Source organism: Oxyura jamaicensis, chromosome 1 (genome assembly GCF_011077185.1).
Source record: "Oxyura jamaicensis isolate SHBP4307 breed ruddy duck chromosome 1, BPBGC_Ojam_1.0, whole genome shotgun sequence".
Classification (NCBI taxonomy): domain Eukaryota; kingdom Metazoa; phylum Chordata; class Aves; order Anseriformes; family Anatidae; genus Oxyura; species Oxyura jamaicensis.
The window spans coordinates 43119406-43142281 of record NC_048893.1 but is presented as its reverse complement, the minus strand read 5'-3'; the positions used below and the strand labels follow the sequence as shown (position 1 = coordinate 43142281).

Here is a 22876-nt window from a genome sequence, read left to right as displayed (position 1 = left end):
TTATTCAGAAATATGCAAATTTAGATCTTTGAGCAACTTGGTATGATCTCATGTACACATCCTACCTAATGCACCTACCTAATGCACCCATTGCAAATGACAGTGGCCAGATATATCAAGCACAGTTAACAGCTGCATATTATAAGTGTGGCTATAGCTCAGTCACAGCCATTTAGCATACATAACTTCACTGCCTTCAAGCCATGCAGAGAAGTATTTTCTGTCTCTGCCATTGAAACTCATGGCTCAAAGGAGGTCTCTTCTCTGAAAGGCGGAGAAACTTATGTTCAGAGGTGACAGAAGGGAAGCTGATTAATTTTTTATGCATGCTAATGGAAGGATGTAATGGCATCCTGCATGGAGATGACAGCAGCCTGGGTATTGGAGATACCAGTGGCCCAGGATGCAAGGAGGAGATTGCCAACTCTTCCTGAGTACAGAAGGCAGGAGGATTATTTGCTCAGAGCCTTCCTCCATCCTCCTCCAGTGTGGACAGTTTGAGAACTATCAAATATATCCTACCCTCTCCCACTTCCTCTCCTTGGTCAGAAGGATGATCACCAGTTTGGGATGCATCTGGTATCCGTCCTCGCTGAATGACAGATTCCTGCCTTCAAAGGTGACATTGATCAGGTACCTGTAGGAGAGAGAAAAGAGCAAGATGAACATTAATGCTTGGGAACTGAACTCGACACAAGAGCCTGCCTTCCCCTCTGCTGTTTGTGCCAGAACAGTAGAAGCATACTACAAACAACTGTTGTCCAGCTGGGGACAGCAGAGGAAAATTTAAGAGGAACTGGGTGGTAGAGTCAGGACAAATACTCCAGGAACTGGGACCATCAGTTGAGGCAGGGCCTCAAAGGGAGCGATGTCCCAGGTTGGTGCTCACTGAATTCCTGAAAGCACAAGTCACATGCATACACATGTGCCCACAGTCCTTGATTTCCCCTTTCCTCAAAGGGCAGAGGGATCCATAGCAATTAGCTGTGTCAACATGCTCCACAGCCTACATTTTGCTCGCTGTCCAAGGGGGATTTCACATTGCATTTGAGGACAGCGATGGCCCACAGGTAAAGCAGTGGATACAGCCTCCCCTGCTCAAACATCGAGGCAATGATGAGGGAAGCTGCAGTGAGCAGAGGAATGAGCACCTGTGAGTGCTGTATCCCTATTAGAGCCAGCATGCCTTAGGGGGCCCAATGTGATCCTCTCAAGCAGCTTAGGAATAGGGCCAGTGGATGCTGGGACAGCCCAGTGAATGTCCTTTTCCCTAGGGACAGAGTCATGCCATGTACTCTGCAAGATCAAACTACAGGGTGATCAGCCCTGCAGATCCCTACAGCCAATATTAACGATTCTCTTTGTCTGGAAAGGCTCCGTCGCTTCTGTGCAAGGCACCCCGCTTTGGGCCATCTCATGTCAGCTGTACAAATGGACTATTAAACAGTCCGGGCTTCAGTCTCATTTATCCTCAGGCCTCTTCACTCAGCTCTGGCAGTGGGGAAGACCTTTAAGTGGACCAAGATTACAGCTACACTCATTTCAAGGCCTTTCTACATTGTGAGAGCATGTTGAAGCAGTGTTGCTGTAAAAGAGAATCAAGTCTATTGTTTTCTTAACTGTCAGACCATCCAGAATGACACTGTGGGGAAGAGGGGGAGGCAAATACACATTTCACAGTTCATTGGCTTATAAGACATCTCCGTGGCACTCTGACAGATTCCCCTGTTCATATATTTCACTTCAATTCACAATCCTGTTGCATGAAGTAGATTTTGCCTTTGTACACCTGCTCTAGCACCAGTAGCATCATATCACTGCGAGAGGCAGAGGTGACTGAGCTGCCTGCAGGGCTAGCCCCAGGACATCGCCCGCCCCTGCTTTGCCCAGTTCTCCTAAAATTACAGAAGCAACATTTCCATTGCAGACACGAGAGGCTCTTCTGCTCTATTACACCACAACAATAGGAAATATTTCCTGATACCCAGCTTCAGTTTGTCCCTTGTGAACTCGATGTGAACCAATACCAGGGGTGTGGGAGGGGGTGGCACTCAAATTTCTGATCTTTCAAGGGGTTCACACATTCCACCCGTCTGCACACAGAGAACTCCCTACTAATTTAACAAAACCTGGGTAACAGGCAAGCTTCTTCAAACAAATAGAAAAACAGGTCAGGATTTTAGCTTCTTCCTTTTCCTGAATTCTTCTGTCCTAAGTCCACTAACCAACGAAACGCACCCATTATTTGCCCATACATGCTGTGACCTTCAGGGGATGTGTGCAGCATAGGGAACAGCCGTATGGGAACCTGGGGTGAGACACTGCAACAGGACTACCTATTTTCAAAGGCAGACTATTTGGCATTTTCCAAAAGCCAGACCCATTCAGCACCCAAACACTGAGCAAACCCCAAACCACCAGCCACACAGAAAATCTTAGCCATGTAACTGTTTGTAATGGTGTAAAACAAGCAGTGTTAGGATCACACATGCTCTTCTGGCTCTCCCTTCCCAGCTGTTTGCATTACTCTGGTACAGTGAATGCCAGACACAGACCTCCACGGGCACGTGCAGCCTACCAGACCTACAAAAGGCTTTGGCAGTGAGAAAGACCTTCCAGAGGACCAAGATTACAGCTACACCCCTTTCATGACTTCTCTGCACTGGCGCTTAGAGTTAACAACAAAGCAAGGCTCCAAGGAAATAAGGATGCTGTTAGCATGATGGGAATTGCAGCTTTATGTGTCAGTATTTAGAAAGCAGTGCCAATACCTAATTAAACAAACAGCAATATTAGACAGTTCTCGGTCCTCTTTCCCTTCCTACCGAAGAATGATGCCACTGTGGGAATCTCCCTTGCACAGCCTGACAAGAGTTCACATAAATCAGTGAGAGAGATGACACAAGAGGGTGTCATTTCTGTTCATTTTCCACTGGAAAGATTAGAACCACTAATAATAATCAGGGAGGGATCATCAGTGCCTCCAATCCTTGGAGCTGCCTTGAGATTTACACTTAAAGCAGCAGTAAAATCCCTCACTTCACACCTTAATGACTGAAATTAGCCTCCAGATTTGATACAATAACTCTTCAGAGGGTTTTCTCTGTAACCCATTTGCAACATGTTTACCGAAGTTTGCAGGAGGAGAGCAGAAAAAGCAGCTCCCCCTGCAGCTTTCCCACATTCTCACAGCTCACAGGGTCCTAAATTCTAGGATTCGGGGCAAGTGGCACCCAAGGAGTTGCAGAGCTTGCTCAGGTGCACTGGGCTCCATCCATCCTCCCTCCAAGAGCCCAAGTTGGTGCTGGGCAGCAGAAGGCATGGAGGGTGGGTGCTGGGGGACATGGGCTTCCCACAGTGAGATGGAGGCACACATGAACAGGCAACCTGCACAGCCATGGTGGCTACTGGCTGTTCCAGCAGGGATGCCGGATGGATCTGGAAGGTAGGAGGTCTAGGAGTGGGAGGGGGCAGGCTGCAGCCAAAGCATCAGGGCTTGAAGGACTCCCTGGCAGCGTGCTGCAAGGCAACCCAGCTCGGGTGGCTCTGCCCTCCATCACTGGTATGCCAGCATGATCACCACCTGCTCTGGCTGGGGGGATTTATTTCCTCCCTACAGCCTACATGTGCAGCAGTCCCTGGAGAGGCAGCCAAGGGGCTAGGAGACTCCCTGACACATCTGCACTAAGCCACACAGCATGGAGGCAGCGGGCTGTGCTCGTGGGTGAGGTAACGCAAGATGAAGCTGTGCCTGTAAAATGCAGTGAGGGCTTAATTTGTGATTTCCTGAGTGTATGCAACTCCGAGACGGAGAGAGAAAGAGAGAGATTATTTTAATTAATCTCATTTGCTGGAATCACCTTTCGGCAAAGATTTTTGCTTGCACAGGTGTTTCTGGAGCCGCTTACTGCAAGCACAGAAGGGTCCAAACCCCTCCCCAGCCCAGCAGAGGTGCAGTGGCCACAACGCCAGCACACAGCCGCATGGGAGCAAGATGCACGTGACACTGTGGAAGCAGAGTGACATTGTGAGTCCCATGGTACAGATGAGCAGGCAGGAACAAAGCAGGACAGGACATGTCCTTGGGCACAAAGCAAGTCAGGCTCAGGGGGACCAGACTCTGTGCTCTGACCATTAGGTAACATCACTCATCCTAGATGTGAGGTTGTCAGCCCTGTGAGCGAATGGAGAGTGTTTCCAGAACTGGTTGACATAGGAAATAGAGCATTAAAACCACATCAGATGGCCAATTTAGGACCAGCAGAGAGATGATGACATTTTAAATGGTTTCAGCTAGTGATGGGGAAAGCCTGGAGAGGCAAATGTGGCAGGCTGAGGGGATGTGGGGGGAGACAGAGAGGGTGTTAACTGAGTCTTTCTCTGCCCTAGAGACAGCTCTGAAGGGGATGCATTTGAAATCAGCATGAACCGCTCCGACTTCTGCCTCCAGTGCACCGCAGGGAATCAGCTCCTGAAGCCACTGAGCATGTGGGCAAATTTGGGCAATGCCCTGGTTCAGTCCATAGCGCTCCCTGCCTCGCACGTGCACACGCACACACGTGTGCATGCACACGCACTCCCTTGTGCCCTGTCAGTGCTTGTTACACTCCGATGCGACAAGCGGTCTGCCTGAAAAGGCATGATTATCCTAACATCGACTGCCTCCCCGAATAAGACAGGTCATATAAATAAACCAACCTCTCCACCGTCAGCATCAGGGAGTCATCTCTGCAGCCCAGCACGCAAACAAGGAATAAAAGGAGAAATGGAGTGCAGGTGGAGGGTGGGGATGAAAGGCGACAGGACACCTTTGCCGGAGAGGATTTGCACAGTAAAAGGCAGGTGGAGATTGCTGCAGGATACGGGGAGGGGGTCACGGACTATCATCAGACTCTTTGGAAACTCACCATAATGTGAAACACTGAGGACAGTTCAGCAGCATAACAGCAGTGAGGGGAAAGCAGTGCTAGACCTTTTCCCCCATAAATCTGCATGGTAAAATAGCCTTTTTATTTCCTGACAGACAGGATTAAACAGCCGCTGGCCAGAGGTGCCAGCAGCAGGCACAGCTGCCTGCCCAGCCCCACTTCATGCCCAGGGAAGAGCACGGATGGTGTGTTGCTGCATCCCAGCACAGGTGCCCCACAGCTCCAGAGCACGTTCCCTGCCTGCCGCAGCTCCTGCCTGCCCCACAAGCCTGCTGCTAGACCAGGACAGGCAGACAGAAAGGTGGGTGGGCCAGTGGACAGGCAAATGGGGGCTTAGCACCAGTGTAGTTATTTACCGATGGGAATTCTGATCTTCAGATGGCATGTGATCGACAAACACAGGTTTAACCAGCACTAACTCCGCTGTTAATAGCTTCTCTCATTTGAGAGACTGAAATAGTGTAGATTTTTTTTTGTAATGAGAAAATTGCAACTGATCCCTTCAACTTCTAATTTAAACCTCTGTTCTCCAAACCCATGGGAATCTTAAAATAATGCAGATATTATTTCTTCCTACTGTTGCTTGGCAGTTCCGTGGCTGCCTGTGCCTCAGAGGACAGCCAATATAGGCACCGCAGCCACCCGGACCCAGCTGCGAGCACGAGGTCCCTCAAGATAAGGCAGTCCCCAGGGAATGCTGAATCCAATTGCTCATTCCCAAAAAGATGAGAATAGGCTCTTCATGGGCCCTCAATCACACTTCCCCACTCCTGATACCGACCCTGGCCGAGCCTTTCAAAGGCTGTCCCATTGCTCCTTCCCCTGCGCTGCTCCTGCTGCTGCGGTGCTCGTGGGGCTGTGTGAGGTGGGCACATCTGGCCACATCCGTGTAACATCTGGCCAGTGTCAGGTACAATTTACAGTGAAAGGATTCCACTCAAAGGGCATGAGAGCAGCTGATTTAACATAATAAGGGGCATGGACTCTGTTCTTTCTGCGATGATGAGAACAAATTCAAAACAAAATAGACCAAAAAAAATAGACGCAGCCGCTGACTGGAAAAATTAAAACTTAAAGGAATAGCATCTCGCTCTTTTTAATTTGCTCCTTTCTCCCTCACGGTCAGTGTTACCACTGACTCTGGGGAGATGTGCTGCAAGAAAGAAAGCAAGTGTAGAAAAAAGGCCAAACAAATTCCAGAATATGCAGGTATCCTACACCAGAAAATCGGTACAGGCTCCAGCCATTTTGCGCTGCTGAGAACCAACCTGACCAGCAGGGTTAGAGAAACACACTGGGCTTGGGATTGTTTTCATTAAGCAAAGAGGTTAGGAGAGCACCTAGATTAGGAAATATCCCTCAGGCTATAAGATAACAGAGATATAAGAGATTAATACGGTTCCTCGTTCTTGCTGTCCACAACTTTTTAGAAGACAAGAGGGCACATACTGGGCAGGAATAAATATCCAGCTGATACCAAGGGGGTAATACTGTTTGGTCTGCTAAGGTTCTGGCCTCTCACCTCTAGGATTGTTGAATTTTCTCGGTGTTTGGTTTTGACCCGTGAAATATCTGTTTTTGGTGGAAGAGAAATTTCTGCTGATCTGTCTTTGCTGTTTCTGCATCATATTCTGCAAAGTCGTTTTCAAAACAACTTTTGAAACGTACTTGTGTGCTGAAACTTCCCAGTAACACCTCCCATATACAGCGGAAAGGTGAAACGTTTTCATCATTTCTCCCTCTTAATCATAAATGAAAAGGCACTTACACTTTCCCTCCCATTATGTCTATTTATCTGCCATGAATTTGTCACTTCAGAAAGACTCTGAGCTGACAGTTCCTGGGGACTGCTAATATGTCTATCTGCAGAGCGTGCAGGGAGCCAGAGCAATGGCAGGGCCACTTTCCTACACGCATTGCTTGATCCTAATGAGTCAGGACCATTCCTGAAGATGAGAAGTTCACTTTCCACAGCTTATGCAGTCCCAGCTCCCTCCTGAAAGTACTAAAAGGAAAGTCATGCACTGCATCACAGGATTTTGCAGCACGGGCACCTGTCCAGTCAGGAAGTGGGGATCACTGCCCCAAACTGGGAACTTGGGGTCAGCTCCAACCTAGGGCAGAAATGACACTAATGACACTTAGGTGAGAGGCTGTTTGTCCCATTTCTTTGGTAAGCTTCAGAGTTTCCAAAACACTTTTTTCCCACGTACCTAACGCTATCAAGGACCTGATCCCTCATTTGCTTTTCATCCCCTGCAGTCAGTGTCTTTAATAGAAAGTGGGAAAGAGATGGTGTCCATAAGGTCCCGTGGCATTTCACACTCCTTTGCCAGGGTGCTGCTGACAGTACCAAGGCCATCCTGTTAAGTGCTAGGTCACTTGAAGGAAATACAGGTATAGGTTAGGATGAGGTGACCTGTTTATGAAGGAAAGGGCAGGACAAATCTTCATCTCCCTCCTGTTTGCTATGTCAGTCCCAGCATTATCTTGAAAAGCCAACCAAAGCCAAATTTCTCTCACACACTTCCTGACTAACCTATTTTGACAAATGCCAGGGCCAGAAAAATTACCTATCAAAACCACCTTTTTAATGGGAAAGGGGGATAACAACTTGGCAACACCATTTTCTCGTGAGGAGGTTAACATTTTGTCAGAAAGACAGAACCATGAGATCTGAAAACTGCAATGACATTGGACAGAAAATGAAGCTCCTGGCATGGTTGTACCCTCATACCATCTTGTCCTTTGTGTGACACCTTCTACCTTTTTTTTTTTTTTTTTTTTTTTTTGAACAAGAGTCCAAATTCATGTAATGTGCCACCATGAAAGAGTCCTGCAAGGACTAGCACCACCTCAGCAAGGGAGGGGGTATCACTGGAAATTCAGCCTGTTCAGTTTTCGAGAAGGAGAAATAGGAACATAAAATTTCCGTGCTCCTAATCACGAGAGAGAGCAAATAGGATTTCCATGTCAAAATATTCCATTTTAAACACAAAATATTTGATTTACAACTTCTGTTCAAAAACTATCAATTTTGCTGGCAAAATGACACAGTCCCAACTAGCTTGAGAATACATTTCTATACCTTCTGGCCTCACTGGAAATAAAACTGAAACAAGGAAAAGTATTATGAACATATTCTGGTTAAAGCTGAAAACATCTATAAATCTCAAAGGAAATCATCCTGCTCTCAGAAAGTTTTTTTAACCAAAAAGCTTTGATAAAAATAAATATACTTCTGAATTGACTCATCAAACCTTTAAGTAATATGAAATAGCTAATAGAAAATAGTTTTAAGGTCAAAATTGTTACAGTGACTGGATAAAATAAAAACTAAACATTCAGACCAAAGTTGTATCAAGTCAGGGAGCTTTACTGAGTTACTGAATTCCTGCCAATTCCTGATGAAATATATTATTTTTAATTTCCACATTTTCCATCCTTCCTTATTCATCAAGAATGGGTAACATACCACTTTTCTTCAAAGCAAAAACATTGGAGAAAATATTCCAAAGTATTTCTCCTGTCAGAAAGGACTACAGATCTGCTAGATTTACATGGGGCAGTAAAAGCACAGAAAATTACATTTGTCAGAACGGCTGACAATAGGTCATAATTAGGTCTTGGCATCCACCTAACAGGTCACTGATGGAAGCCATACTGCTAGGAACAGTCAAATACTAAAAGGTTAAGCACTGTTGTTCAGATCTGTTTATCCATCTTAGGACACAGTCATGCAAACATCCATAGGACAAGCAGTCACAGGACAGAAGTCACATGGGGCTCTTCACCTCATGATTTTTCATGTTTTTTTTTTTTGAGCTTTCTCAATCTGTACTGCCTTAAAAAAATATCCCCGTTGAACTGCTGGCCTCATATAGTGAGTTTAAACCCACAGACAACAGCCTTATTTTTTCTCTTAATCATTTTTGGTCCACATAGCTGTGGCCAAGTGGCCACAACATGCACCTCAACAGTCTCTTTCATTCTCTGAAGGAGACTTGTGTGCTGGAAATTAATCATAAAACTATCTCCCTACATACCTAGAGCTCATTCCAGTTTCTGTCCTGGAAGTCAAGACCAGTAAATGAGTGAGCACACCAATTTTCCTCATGAGCTTTCAGGACTTTCTCATTTGCAGAAACTCCCCCCAGATCTGCCTGCAAGGTCCCCCTCACTGCTGCCAGAAGCCAAGCAAGGCTAAACTAAATGAAGAGACTGAAATAAATCCATTTATTATATTCTTTGGAACAGCAGACTAACTTAACTTTTTTGACCCACTAAAAATTCCATTATTTGATGTTTATTGAGTGTTGAAAGCATCCAAAGTATTTGCAAGAACTATCAGAAATATCAGCATAGTTCAGCTGGAAGGGACCTACAGAGATCATTAGGTCCAACTGCCTGACCACCTGAGGGCTAACCAAAAGTTAAAGCATGTAATTAGGGGCATTGTCCAAATGCCACTGGAGCACTGGGAGGCATGGGGCATCAGCCACCTCTCTAGGAAGCCTGTTCCAGTTTCTGACTGTCCTCATGGTAAATAATTTTTTCCTAAGAAGAGTGAATTTGTTGCATTTACATGAGAAGAGTCATTGCCTGGAAGGACACTTGCTCTAAAAACTGGATTTTCCTCAGTCCATAGCAGTTCTGCCAAGATGGCACCCTATTCGTTTCTCCCCTCCCCATCACATCTCCCAAGGGGAACTGATTAAAACAAACAAACAAATGATCACCCCTGTCAGTGACCATGGAGGGGTTCATTCGAATTCTGCTGCTCCTCCTTTGTCAGAGGAGCTGCTCTCTGCTCACTCCCTCTCCCTTCCCTTTCTCTCCTCCGTGGGTTGATGTTTCCATGGAAACATGTTCTTTAGTGCCACTGAAATTACATCGCATTTAAAGCATTAACCCTTCCTTGGGCTGAGGAAGGTCTCAGAACAATTTGGGTCTTTCTAATTTTTTTTCCCCTCTCCTTTAAACTTCCTTGTGATTTTTTTTCTCTTGCAGCATTAGGAAAACCTAATTCTTCCTGAGGAGACCTCCCAGCTAGCATTTGTCTGACGAGGGGCGCAGGATGCATCAGCACTGGGATAGCATCTAATTTAAGATTTCTATTTTCTTTTTCATTTATTTTTACACAAAGCTATTAACGCATTTCTCTCCACACAACCTGCAAATGGGGAAAATGCTGCAATAGCAAAGAAGCAGCAAGCCAGCCACAAGCTGGCCCATGGGAAGAACACAGCTCCAATTAATACCAGAGTCGAAGCACTCAAACGCCTCATAGCACCGCACTGAGTAGCAGCTTCTTCGTCTGCAAATCGCAGACCTCACCACTCCTCCTCGAGCCTGCCTCCTCTTCCTCTTCACAATCATGTCTGTAATTAGCCACTTTTGTCTTTAGCACTCCAAACACCACTGAAATGCTTGACGCAATCAGTACCCTCATCACCAACATCACCCGTCCTTCTGCCGCTGCTTCTCCACCCAAATTGCCATCTCTGACATCCTTCCATCGGCACTTTAATGCCAGCCACCAGCATTTCCAACTAAGCCATTATGAGGGCACTGCTGCCTTCATTGCAGCCAGCTCAATCACACAGCCCTTTCTGTGGGCCAACTGTGGGCCAACAAGGCTCTGAAACTCAAAGAATTCCCCTCTAGGTGCTTCCTGGAACCCATGTCCCTACTCAAAATTACTCTACAAATCCTCAGCCTGGAGCCTTTGTTTAGCCTCAGCCCAGTCACAGCAATAACCTCTATGAGCCCTTCCTTCACTGACAGCATCCCCTCTTCAAACACTGGGAAGACCTAAAAGGGAGATAAATGCCAAGAATCTCCTTCCAGTATTTTGCCAGGGTACCTACATTCACGCATGCCCCCTTTCTGCTCCAGAAGTCCCATGACTTGTCAGTTTTCAACCCCCTTTTATTACTTCTACCTGCACAGCTACAGGGTCCATATTCCCTTCCATCATCTATTTTGAGTTGCCCAACTCACACTATGAACACTTTGAGCATATCTCACCGTTCTCAACTCTTGCCCCAAAGTCAGAGTGTGAAGCCTCCTGCTTTGAGCTGGGCGCATATGTAGTGCCGTGAGGATGGATCGGTGTGGGAGGAGGATGCTATTCTGAAGTGAATGATAAATATGGATAATAAACTCAACCTAAGTCTTTTCTGCCTGTCTCTAGTGGGTTCCCAATATGGGAGATAGAAATATCATGGGTACATTTTGAACATGGCTGGGAAAACTGCCAAAGTCCTACTCAGAGTTCACACATTTACATCATCTATATCACATCCGACTTGTGCTTTGTATTATTAACTTTGTGGAGTGTTTTGTGATGTAGTTTGTAGTCCAGACCCTGTTAAATAAAGTTACACACCCTTTCTACCTTCTTTTTGGTGAGAGGGTGATATCTGGGGCTACAGAAGCTCTTGCTAAACCTAAGAGGGTGACCATGTCTGCTGATGTGGTCAGTCCACTCCCAGGTTCTCAACCAGTGCTCTAGAAAACCTTTGGGGATCCTTCCCTGAAAAGTGCAAAAAGAAAGACAATATTCAACCCTAGGTGACTGGTTCTGCTCCTGTCCCAGAGTGGTAGTGACAGAAGATTTTTTCTCTGCTGCTGGATGTTCAGGAACCTCTGTGAAGTGCACAGATGGGGTCCACCCGGCAGGTGCCCAACACGGCACAGTGACTACTCTACTCAGGCTTCTTCCTCAGCAGTGTCAGAAAAGAGGTTGAAGACAGAAGGAGACCAACACCCCAGTTAGCAGGACTGAAGAAATTATGTTAATCTAGAACAGAGTAAAGGTACATTGACAGAGGAAGAGGTAGAGCATTGCTGATGCATCAAGCTTTCTGCTGTCTGCAGGATAGACAACCATCTGTGGCAGCCAAAAATCCACCGCCTTCCAGGAATTCATACAAAAGAAGAGGAGTTACAATGACCCAACACTATGACTTTATGGTTTCATAAATCAATAATTTTTCCAACAGTCTGAAAAGACTCTAGGTTATACCCCATCACCTACTCCGCATGCCCTATTTAGACTCTGTGATTATTATGGCATCTGAGGCCAGACAAGCAGCAAATGACTCAGATACCTGATACACGCTGACAATAGGGAAAGGTAACCACAGTGTGCAGGTCAGGTGTCTGCAGTACACTGCCTGAATGTAGTTGTGTATATATAAAAAATTGCATCCTCAATGTTTCCTGAACAAGAAAAGAGAGAGAGTTAACTTCACCCCCACTTGCTGCACCTCCAGTGAAGTAAATGGCCATTTTACTCCAGAGCTGCATTTGATCCTGAATTACTTCTCTGCTTCTTCTCTGAGAAAAGGTCAGTTTAAAGAAGCCCCAGGCATGATGCTAACATCGCCTCCAATAAAAGACTCTCAGGAGGTCTGAAATAAGTACAAGGTCCAAATTTGGCCTGTATTATCTGAATTCTTTCCCTTCTCCCTCCTGAACAGTCAGAGTGGGAAATCTCCCAAGAATATTTCTTTGCTCAGGAGACTTCCGAGACTCGTTGGACCTAGAAATACTGTGAATGAGCTTTTGCAACATGCATCTGAAGTTCCCAAGCCACAGTGCCCACTGCAGGAAGCCTGAACTCAGAACAGATGGAAACAGCAAGTGTGCTGAGAGTGAGACCAGAACATTTCCATGAAGAGTGCAACAGAGGGTCAATTCTCATGTCTAGCACCAGTCCACAGCTCTCAACCAACTAGCAGCAAGGTTATCAGAGCACCCTAGCATTTATCAAAGATATCTGGGTGGGTTTAATCAATCTGAGCAGAAACCTGCACTTCACTGATTTCACCTTTGACTAGTGCTTAAGTTAACAAACTAAAACATAACCCACAAACCACACACTCAAGTCCTGACAGAGTGTGGACATAGCCTGGCAGTTTGGGAATTAGCATGAGCACCAGGTGGGCTGACATGAGCTCTGGTCCTAGTCTCATTCAGTACCTTAGGCTGCATCATTTCCGCAGTTCTTACCATGCACATATTGTGGCAGTGCATGAGTTGTCCGCACCCTTTTCTCTTGGCAGCACTCACTATGATCGTTTCAGAAAAAGCAGCCTCCAGAGGAGGCATCTTTCAGAAATCTCTCACTCCTCCTTTCACTCCAACACGACTTGGGTGCTTAAACGTCACGGATCCATGCTCCAGGCTCCCAAAGATGCAATGCCTTGAAAAAAATATGGTCACAGCCTCCAGTGTCATGGAAGCATTTCTCAAAGCCATAACCCTGCTGGGCACCCATCGGCTGCAGCTTCTCTCTGCAGCCTCCCACCACCCTCCCTGCAGGAGGACTTCACCAAGATGGAGACTTCCCCCTTGCCCAGGGACAGGGTTTCAAAGATGCATCTGGAGTTGCCTCCCTCCCCCCCATAATAAAATTGAAAAGCCAACTTTTAGCACCGAAAAAGGGGGAAAGGGGACATCTGAAATTCTTCGTGGATTATAACTTTTCCATGGCAACATGCTTCAGAAACAGGAGGGCTTGGGAGGGGGGCGAGGAGAAGGAGAGAGGCAGAGCGCCGAGGAGGGAGCGAGGAGGGAGCGCGCAGCACTGGTACATTGCCATGGAAACCCTCTTGCATCGGCAGCCAACTGCCAAAGTCAGTCAGGATCCCAGAAACGGGCTTGGAAGGGGGCCCAGGAGGGGCTAGGGGTGGCAACCATCGCCCGGCAAGACCCAAGGGTGCCCCATCCCTGTGAACCCAGGCCCTGCTCCTCTCCCCCTTCCCTGCCAGCAGCACCGCTGCTCCCAGTGCCCTCAGCCCCGCCAGACAGAGCCAAATTTGGCCCAGCTGAAGAGTGGGAGGAAATACGGCTCGGCAAGTGAAGCAACCAGGGCGGGCAGTAAGGAGCGAGGCAGAGAGGGATAATTTTTCTGGTAGCCGTTGGTTTGCTTTCCACCTTTCTGGATCGATTTGGACCACGCAGATGTATTTGTTTTCACACCCCAGATGGCTGTAGAAAGAGGATGTCACTCCTAATAATTGAAATCAAGATGGAAATGTTACTTCCCTGCAAACTTAGCTACTGAGGCAAGAAGGAGGGCTGTGCCTGACTACAATTTGCTGGGTGCCCGTTTGTGCAGTGGCATGTTGCTTTCAACCGTGCCGATCCTACACAGTACAGCAAATGTCCCAGCCTCCCTTGAAGATGTGACGGATGTCACCACGTTGTGGCCAGGTGAAGAATTAGAGGAGATTCTGCTAATGAAAATGAAGCATGCTATGAAAACGAGTTAACACTGCCTTCCAAACCTATTCTGCAGCTCTCAGAGGGCAAGCAGCTTGGTGAAATGAATGATCAGCCATTCACACCCCTTTGCACATTGTGTTTCAACAGAAGCCTTTTGCTGCCATAAGAAACTGCTAAAGACAGATTTTGGAGAAAGAACTTAAAAGGGAATGGCAACTTCAGTGAACCCTTGCTAGTATTTATAGCTGTACCCCTAGGATCGAAGGGATGGATGAGTCGTTTCAGGCTGCAGACGGCTGCAGACGGCAGGAAGGAATTGACTCCTACTCCAACCACACAACTGGCTAAGCAAATTGTGGAGGAAGATTCCCTTCTCCTGAAGCATCTGTTATCACCCATCTGAGTGCACAATGAATCAGTAGTATGAGGACAGGGCACTCTGAGGGTGGGGGGAGAAGGAGAAAAAGATTGCAAATCAGACAGCTATAAAACGAGGAGTTGTCAGTTTCTACTTTGTCAGGGCAAAGGACATCAACCAGATGAAGAGAAAGGGCACAGTTTTCATTTTTTTAAGCTATGTGTTTGGATAACTACTGATAGTATATCACTAATGAAGTAACTTTTAATGCAACAGTAACTCGGTATTCCCACATGTATTTCAGAGCAAAGGATCCCAAAATGCTCTGTACCATTCATCTCTCTCCGTCACATGCACTGATGAAATAAGGCAAACATCTTGCACAGGCAATTCTACACAGCTCATCAGCAAAAGCAAAATCTTTACCCTTAAATTCCATGCACAGTACCCAACCACAGCTCTGTTGGACCACCAAGTGATTCATCTGTACACCTCTGTACACCTCTGCTTGTTATTGATATTAGAGCCCAAGCCCAGGCCACCAGACGACTTCTACGCTATCCTCATTGCTGGTCATGTTACCTGGGATAAGGGGTACCGCAGTCACTGATGCTTTCAAGAACTTAGCATCAGGGTGAAAATTGTCACCATTGTACCAGGTTCCTACTTGGACTGTTGGTGGGACCTGAAACCAGTCACAGTTTTGTGGAACAAAGAGGAAATAATAATAATGGCCCATTATGGACTTGCATAGTAAACTGCTCAATGTGCAAAAAGTCTGCATGGGGATAGTTTTTTTCTTTTTTTTAACATGGACAGAGTTCAGGCAGTAACCAATACATCAAATCCAACTTGCTGTTGATTTCCAGATCTCTGCTGAGAAGTTCCTGTTAAGCTGCTCATTTGGGACCAGCTTCAAACAGCTAAGATCATGAGGGCTGTTTCTCCTCAGGCTGAGCTCATTTAAAAAGTTGAAATAGGGTGATAGGTGTTACTCTGCAGGCCAATATGAGGGATGATATTAAGCAAGGTAGTAGGCCCAGATAAGTTCAAGTTCAGTGTCATAGCTAGCAGTGAGACGGTCTGATTCAAAGCCTGGATAAGGTAATGTGTTCTGTGAGCAGGAGAAAGCTGTGAGGATTCCTTCTCTGCCCTGATTCTGACACAGTGAGGTGACACTGTGACTCCGACTCAAACAGGCACAAGTATCCTTCTCCAGCAAACCTGAATCTTTGATTTCAGCAAAGGAGAGGACAGTACCCAAAGGACACTGCTCTCCTGCAAGGACAGCTCTCACCCCACAGCTCTCTATTGTGAGTACAACAATGAACCATGCACCAACAAAAAGAGCTAATCCCAAATGTTTTTTCCTTGACCTCATCATTACACGTACTCTCCAGGAGATCTTCAGTATAGGACACATGAGCCAAAAGTAGAAAGAACTGTTTCTTGTGGCCCAAAATTTGGTTCTGGAGACTTTCTACTTCTGAGCTCTACAGGCAACGCACCCCCCAGCACGTCTGTTTATCACTTACTGGTCAGAGTCAGGACCAAACAGAAGCCTCCCCATGGAAGCTGGACTCCCATGAACTACCTTGTTCCTGTACCTCCTGCATCTGTCTCTCCCTTCGCAGAAATGATGAGACTATTAAATACGGACCCGTATCACTTACAGGAGCTTTGCTGGCCCATCTGTGAAATTGTTCTCTGTCTCTTGAAGGCGTACGCAAGAGACATTCTTCCCCCCACCCCACCCGCCCTCATCCTCCACTGATGGATTGGGTCTGTCAGCTTGTCAGCTCTCATCGGGCACTGTTTGACATAAGTCCACATCAGGGCAGTGAAAATCTGTTTGCAGTCAGCTCTTCCAATAGCTCCTGCAAAAGAGGGGAGGCTGACCCTCTCCAAAAATCACTGCCTATGCTGGCTATAGGAAGGCCACAGATGAGAGATACGTTAGAAAACAGCTTGAGCCAGGGTGAGAACACTAAAGGTTTCTTTAGGGTCTGTTGGTGCAGAACAGGGGGAAGGCAGGGAACTTCATGGCTCTTGGATCCCACTCACAGACACTGCCAGCAAGAACAATAGCCAGTGACTAAAGAAGAGGAGACCTACACACTGGAGGCTGTACAGGAATGGAGCTCAGTGGTGTGGGCCCTGGAATAAAATTCCAAGCATCCCTGGACTCTCAAGTTGCAAATGTCATCTGTCAATCCTAGGCTCTCTCCTTCCAGAGCAGTTCTGCCAGGGGTAGCTGAGAAGGGACGTCAGAGGCTAGCTAGGCCTGCAGTGCCTCCAAAGGGTAAATTGCCACGCTACATCAAGGAGCCAGTCATTCAAAACAGGGCTTCTTGACCCTGCTTTCTTAACGTCTAAGGAAGTTTGATATCCCTGGAAATCCTTCTCAAAGTTTTTCTATAAAGAGAGAATTGAGGTTATGATGGCCATCATGGTGTCTTGGAAGGAAAATGTTAGATGATTAGGAACACTTAAGTTGCCACCATGACCCTCACATCTCCACTTCTCTTCAGTTTATTCTGACATGGGAAAAACCATGCAAGAATACCTGGGTTTCTAGGAAGAAGCTGAGGTGCTACAATGGGCAGTTCAGAGACTAAAGAGACTGAGTGCAGCCCGCAGAGATTCTCAAAGGGAACCATTTTGGTGGGGAAAGGGGGAACTATGTTGAAAAATTTCAGCCTTGTAGTTCCACTTCCAAGAGTAAGCCCTCATTTAGCAAACACTCGCTCCAAAAACAGAGAGACTTTAACCCCATTTAGCAGTGCAGCCCTTGATACGGAAAACACTTCTACAGATGAGCTCTTCAAATTGTAATTTTGTGCTCTCCTGCAAAGTAAGATTTGTTTAGGCAGTAAAAGGAGAAACACTTGATTGGAATTCTATGCCTAGAAGACAAGATTCCAGATACCATCCATTTCCACCACCCCATGTTCTGTGAGACAAGCAAATATAAACACAGCTCAGGACCAAAATACCACTGCGGCAAACTTTTAGAGTAATAGAAAAATTCAGGTTGGAAGGGACATCTGCAAGTGATCTATTATTGTCCTCCACTCAAACGAGAGCCAATTTAGATCATTTTTTCACACCCACTTTCCAATGAAATAACCAAAGATTAAGCTATGATCACTAACTTATCTTCACCTATTGTTTCATGTCACAGTCACGTATATATTCTCATATACCTGCACAAAACATACACACACACAGAACTTTTTAGCTCCTTCAAACACATATGAATAAAATCAATGAGATTTTCCAGTCACTCTAATGAATAGAAGAATAAAAAAATAATAAACAAACAAAAACAGTAAATCGTACTGCAGTCAGGTATGATGGGTAACAAGTAGGAAGGAGGCTAGAAGAAAGAGTGAGGGGCAGAAAGTGAGATTGCCTGACAGGGATGGATGAGAAGGTTGTGGCACAGAGAACTTCTGGATATGTTCTAGTAGTAGTAAGAAGCACTGGGGATCTTCCAAGCAGGCTCTATTTTTTTCTGAGTTTCTTAGCTTAGCACTCCTGAGCCAACATGTACGAACAGTTGAGCTAAGCAGCCATGTTTTGGATACTGAAGGGAGCCTCCTTGCTATCAGATGATCCTTCCCATGGAGACTCACCAGGTGCCAGCTGCCTATTCAGGACCCTGATCATACTACCTTCCCTCCACTTCAGTCAGGAGCTACCCTGGTTGTAGGCAGAGGGACCCATGGCAGAAAGGACTCAGGTGCACATATATAAAGCTGAGACAAAAGCTGATGTTGACATAGAGGAAGGGGAAGCAGTTCCCATCCTCACACTTGAACACACAGAGGAAAACAATGAGGGATGAGAGACCCAGAGTGAGCAGTGAACATATGGCCAGGCTGAGTCACTTAAAGACAAGCCTGTTCTCCACCTTGCAGCCCTGCCCTGTGCATCAGTTTCATCATTATCCATGACAATAGTGTCAGAGGATTCCTATCCTGGAACAGCGCTATGAAAGCATCTCTGACTTCCTCCCATCATAGCCCAAATGAACTTCTTCCTGTCTCTACACCATCGATGCATCCAGTCCTATCGAACTTGTGTAATAGCTGGGGCTAGTCGTAGACAACTAGCTAATCCGTGCTGGTATCTTTTTAAGTTACGTGCCATAATATTCGCTTAAGGCAATAATTTCCATACTTTAACTAGACACTGTACTTTACGTCTTCTGCTTTTAGCCTTTTCCCTTTCACGCATTTTACATTTGCTGTATCTTAACCCCAGGAAATACTATTTGTTCTAGGACTATTGAAGAAGGCATGGGAGGGTCAGGGAAGGAAATCTCAAGAAATTAATACTGAGATGGAAGAAATATTAGCAAACTCTCTCAAAGATAAAAATGGACCCTGCTAAAGGAGTGGGAAACATATGAAAGAAACACAATGCACCTTGCCAAAGGCATAACCATGGCAATGGGGAGGAAATACATCAGAGAAAGGACACACCCTCTTGGTACATGTGCTGGTCAGTGCCACTTGATGGGGAGACACTTCCCCACTACTCCCATAGCAGTCCTGAGCTAGGTTTGGTATAGATATATCTTTGTCTATTCCCTTTAATAGCAGGGAGCTCTTATCCATGAGTTTATGTAGAGGTCCCTCGCATCCTCCTCTCCAAAGTGAAGACCCCAGGTGTTGATCAACACTGATGATCAACACTTTGTTGGTGTTGGCCACCAAAGTGCAGAGTGAGCCAGTATTTTCAGAGATCTTCTGGCAGTGACCTCAGTATCTCTTCTGTGAGCCACAAGAGTCAGTCCAGCAGTCAGCAGGGAGCAGGCATGGTTGAGATGATTTTTCCGTAGATTCATTACCTTACATTTGTCTGTCGAAGCTCATTGCCATCTTTTTGCCCAGTCACTGAGTTTTGTGAGGTTCTTCTAGAGTCACTCATTATCAGAGTGGCAGCTGATTATATGAAGGAATTTACTATAAACCACAAACCTGGAGAGTTTGCTCTTCATTCCTATCTCCTAGTCACTGATGGCTAAGTGGAATAAAAGGATCTTCGGTTGGAGAGGTCTGTGAACCCCCATGCACAACAGAGGGTACCCCAGCTCTGACTGGCTCTTTAGGGGTATGCAGCATGCCTGAAGAACCAGCTTGCTGTTTCAGAAGAGAACTTCAGGCAACAGCAAGCCCTGCAGTGAAGGGCTCGGCACTCACTTGGGACTAAAAACAGAGCACTTCTTATTAAGGAGGCTGATGTAAAGCCCATAGCAGGGAGGCGGGGGGATGATGTGTGAAGGGAGGACATGTGATATTCATTCAGTAGAAGAAAAGCAACAGCTAAAAAATGCGCAAGGTTAATATCAGCCACTTTTCCTGCCCTAGAGCTTCTTGGTACTAGGAAGCCCAATTGTCTGGGGTGTTTTCTTCACACACCACATGAACACACACCCTATCAGACTCAGCCTCCCACATTTGGAGAGGAGCAGATATCTAAGCCGTCGACTAAAGACAAGAGCTCTGTAGGGAGGAGTGCTTATCTCAGAGCAGGACTGGTCCTAGCCCAGAAATGACCACCTCCTCCAGCCCCCAAGCAAGCACACAGCCAGTCAGTGCAAAATGGAGAAGGGTCGCACAGTACCCATGGAAAGCGCATGCAGATGGGGAACATCTACATCCTTCCCCATATCTACCTCCCTTCTTCATTCCTACTGCCAGTTGTCTGGCTTTTGCACTCTCTGTCGGTGCTAGAGTCTCTCACAATTCAACAAAATCTGTGATTCAAAAGACTCAGGGCAGCACAGCCTCTAGTGCCCATGGTCCAGCACAGCAACATCACCCAAGGCAAGGGTCAAAATGGGAACCCTCTCCTGGTCAGGACAGCTGCTAAAAACCCTGTCTCCACCTTGTATAGCTCCAGTTCTGGTCACTGCCAATGCTTTGGTTCTGGCACATATGTCCAGAGCTATTCTCACTGCTTTCTGCCTGGTTTCTACCCTTGTTTCCAGGTGCTTATCATCATAAATTGGTCCTGCTTTGCCCTCCCCACTGTCCAAGGCGCAGTGCAGCCTCTTTGCAGTGTTACATAGCCAAGAAACCAGAATCACTGCTAACCATATTTGAAAGGGAGAATCAATGGGGGTAACAAGACAGTCCATTTTAGCTTCAAGTGACAGCCAGGGAGAGCTAATGAAGACAAAGCAGCAAAGGAGGCCAAGAGAGACAGATGGACAGACAAGGAAGATGGCGCAAAATTTTTATTTTCTATTACCCAAATGTAAATGGATTTGTTGCCATGCAGCGATTTACAACAGCTGGAAACTGGTCCTCAAAGGCCCAGAGGGAATTAGGATGTTGTCATGTCCCAGAGAGCAGAAAAAGTGGATTCAATGCTGAACTATTGCTCACTGGAAGCCCTGCTATGTTCACCACACATTCAGAATATTGGTCTGTATTTTCTTCACACTGTGACCAGAAGGACAGAAGAAATCTGCTCCACTGACCACCTTCCTCCCCCCGCCTGACTCAGCCACGTGCAGAACGAACTAATAATTCAGTCATGCATATTCACCACACTCTCACTGCTGCCCACGTGCTCACCCACCTGCTGCCAGAATAGGCACCCCCCCATCACCAGGGCTGGTCAGGCATGTTTCTTCTCCCACTCACACAGTCCCACTCAGCTCCATCCACACCCCTGGCTCTGTCTGCCTTTAACAATTATCTCCAGCTCTGGGAAGGAGCGCTGCGGATTTGCATCCTAGCATTTCTAACTTCACATTCGCTACATCACAGAAAAATGCCCTGAGCTGAAATGAAATGTTGCCATGTTGGTTGCCTAAGGGATGGGAAGGAGGCAGGAGGGTGTTAACAAGCTCTTTAACATGATATATCTTAGAAAAAGGATGGCTACTGCTATTTGTATTGCTCTTACTTGAGTGAAAATCAGGAAGTGGACCCACTCCTGGCTAATTTTCTATGTCCACATGGTGCTACAGGGATACACCAGGAATTTTGGCTCAGGTGCCAATCTATCATTTCTAAAAGCTAGTTCTCAAACACTAGTCTCAAGTTTTACAAGGTGTAAGAGGGAAAATGGTTTCAGACACACTTCAGAGCTCAAGAGAAGGTGATGCTCCAGTGTAGACAGAGCCATTTACAATTTGCATTGTATTCACAGGTCTTCAGTTGCAAATGTCCTCTGCTCTCTCTGCTGCCTTCCTGTCACTCACTAACAACTTCCCTTTCTCCTCCAAAGGCTCCAGTAGTTAAAGACATTAGCCAAATGCATGGGGACCTCAAGTCAGAAATGTTTATCTGTTCAGGTAAGTACATTAACCAAGCTATCCCAGGGAAGGTTCCCCTAAATTTGAAGTTGTCATATATACTAATACAGTTTCACTAAATCCCTCCTTCTGAAGTATTTTCATATCATAGAAAATATCTAAATATCCCTTGGAGCAGCACCTGGAGCCTGAGTCTGCAGTATCCCAGGCGAGTACCCACACAGCGGGGTATAGCGCCAGCCCCAGTCTGGCTAAGGATAGATGTGACTGTACTGATACAGAAATACCCCACAGAGGCTGTTCCTTGGGGTGACAGAATTACAAAGAAGGATTTCTTCCCTCAGACCTGCAAACATCTTGCATACATAAATAATACCAGTCCAGGGGACCAAATCAGTCTTTTCTCCCTAAGGCTTTTCCATCCTTCTCCATCGGTATGTAGCCCAGACTACTCAGGAATGTGAGGGAAAAAAAAACTGGAAAAAATAAATTAAAAAAAAAGTGCTCCAATGTTTTTCCTTGGATACTGATTGAAGAATATGATGCTGAGAAACCAGAATGATATCCTTTCACTCAGTTCACTGAGTTCCCCTCTCTTCTGCTAAAGCCATAGAGATGGATTTTATCTCTGCTCTGCAGTTGTAAACCTGCCATGGCCTCACTTAGTTTTCCTCTGCTACCCAGTTCTTCTGCGGGACTCAGTCTTCCTCAGCCTTCCAGGCTCTGGTGTTACCGATCTACATCACAATAATCAAGGGAAGAGCTTGAGTCTGTCTCCACTAAGGCAGGTTTGCTGTAAAAGTATATAGGGAATTGTACTTCACTGGGCAAATAGATTCTGTGTCCCTAAAGGATCCCACCTGAGACAGAAACCGTGTTTCCAATTCATCTGATTGCTATAGTTAAATGTTCATAACACTCCATTACACACATCTTAATTAATCTGCTGATTGTTCCCATACTCTCCCAGATTAGGATACCCTCTCCTAGAAAACATTAGCTTATTAACCCCAGTCACTCCTTCTAAAGTAGTCCCAGAACAGAACATTGCCTACCTGCTAAATGCCAAGGTAT

General features: G+C 46.1%; 1 protein-coding gene across 5 annotated transcripts in view; it reads right to left on the bottom strand.

Moving 5' to 3' along the window:
• The window catches only part of GRIN2B (glutamate ionotropic receptor NMDA type subunit 2B), a 216909-nt gene that overhangs the window by 91126 nt on the left and 102907 nt on the right, over window positions 1-22876 (bottom strand). For all 5 annotated transcript variants that reach the window (XM_035335522.1, XM_035335550.1, XM_035335531.1 and 2 more), the window contains one exon: window positions 523-637. In XM_035335522.1, the coding sequence (XP_035191413.1) occupies window positions 523-637 (115 nt within the window). The remainder of the gene's footprint in view (window positions 1-522; window positions 638-22876) is intronic.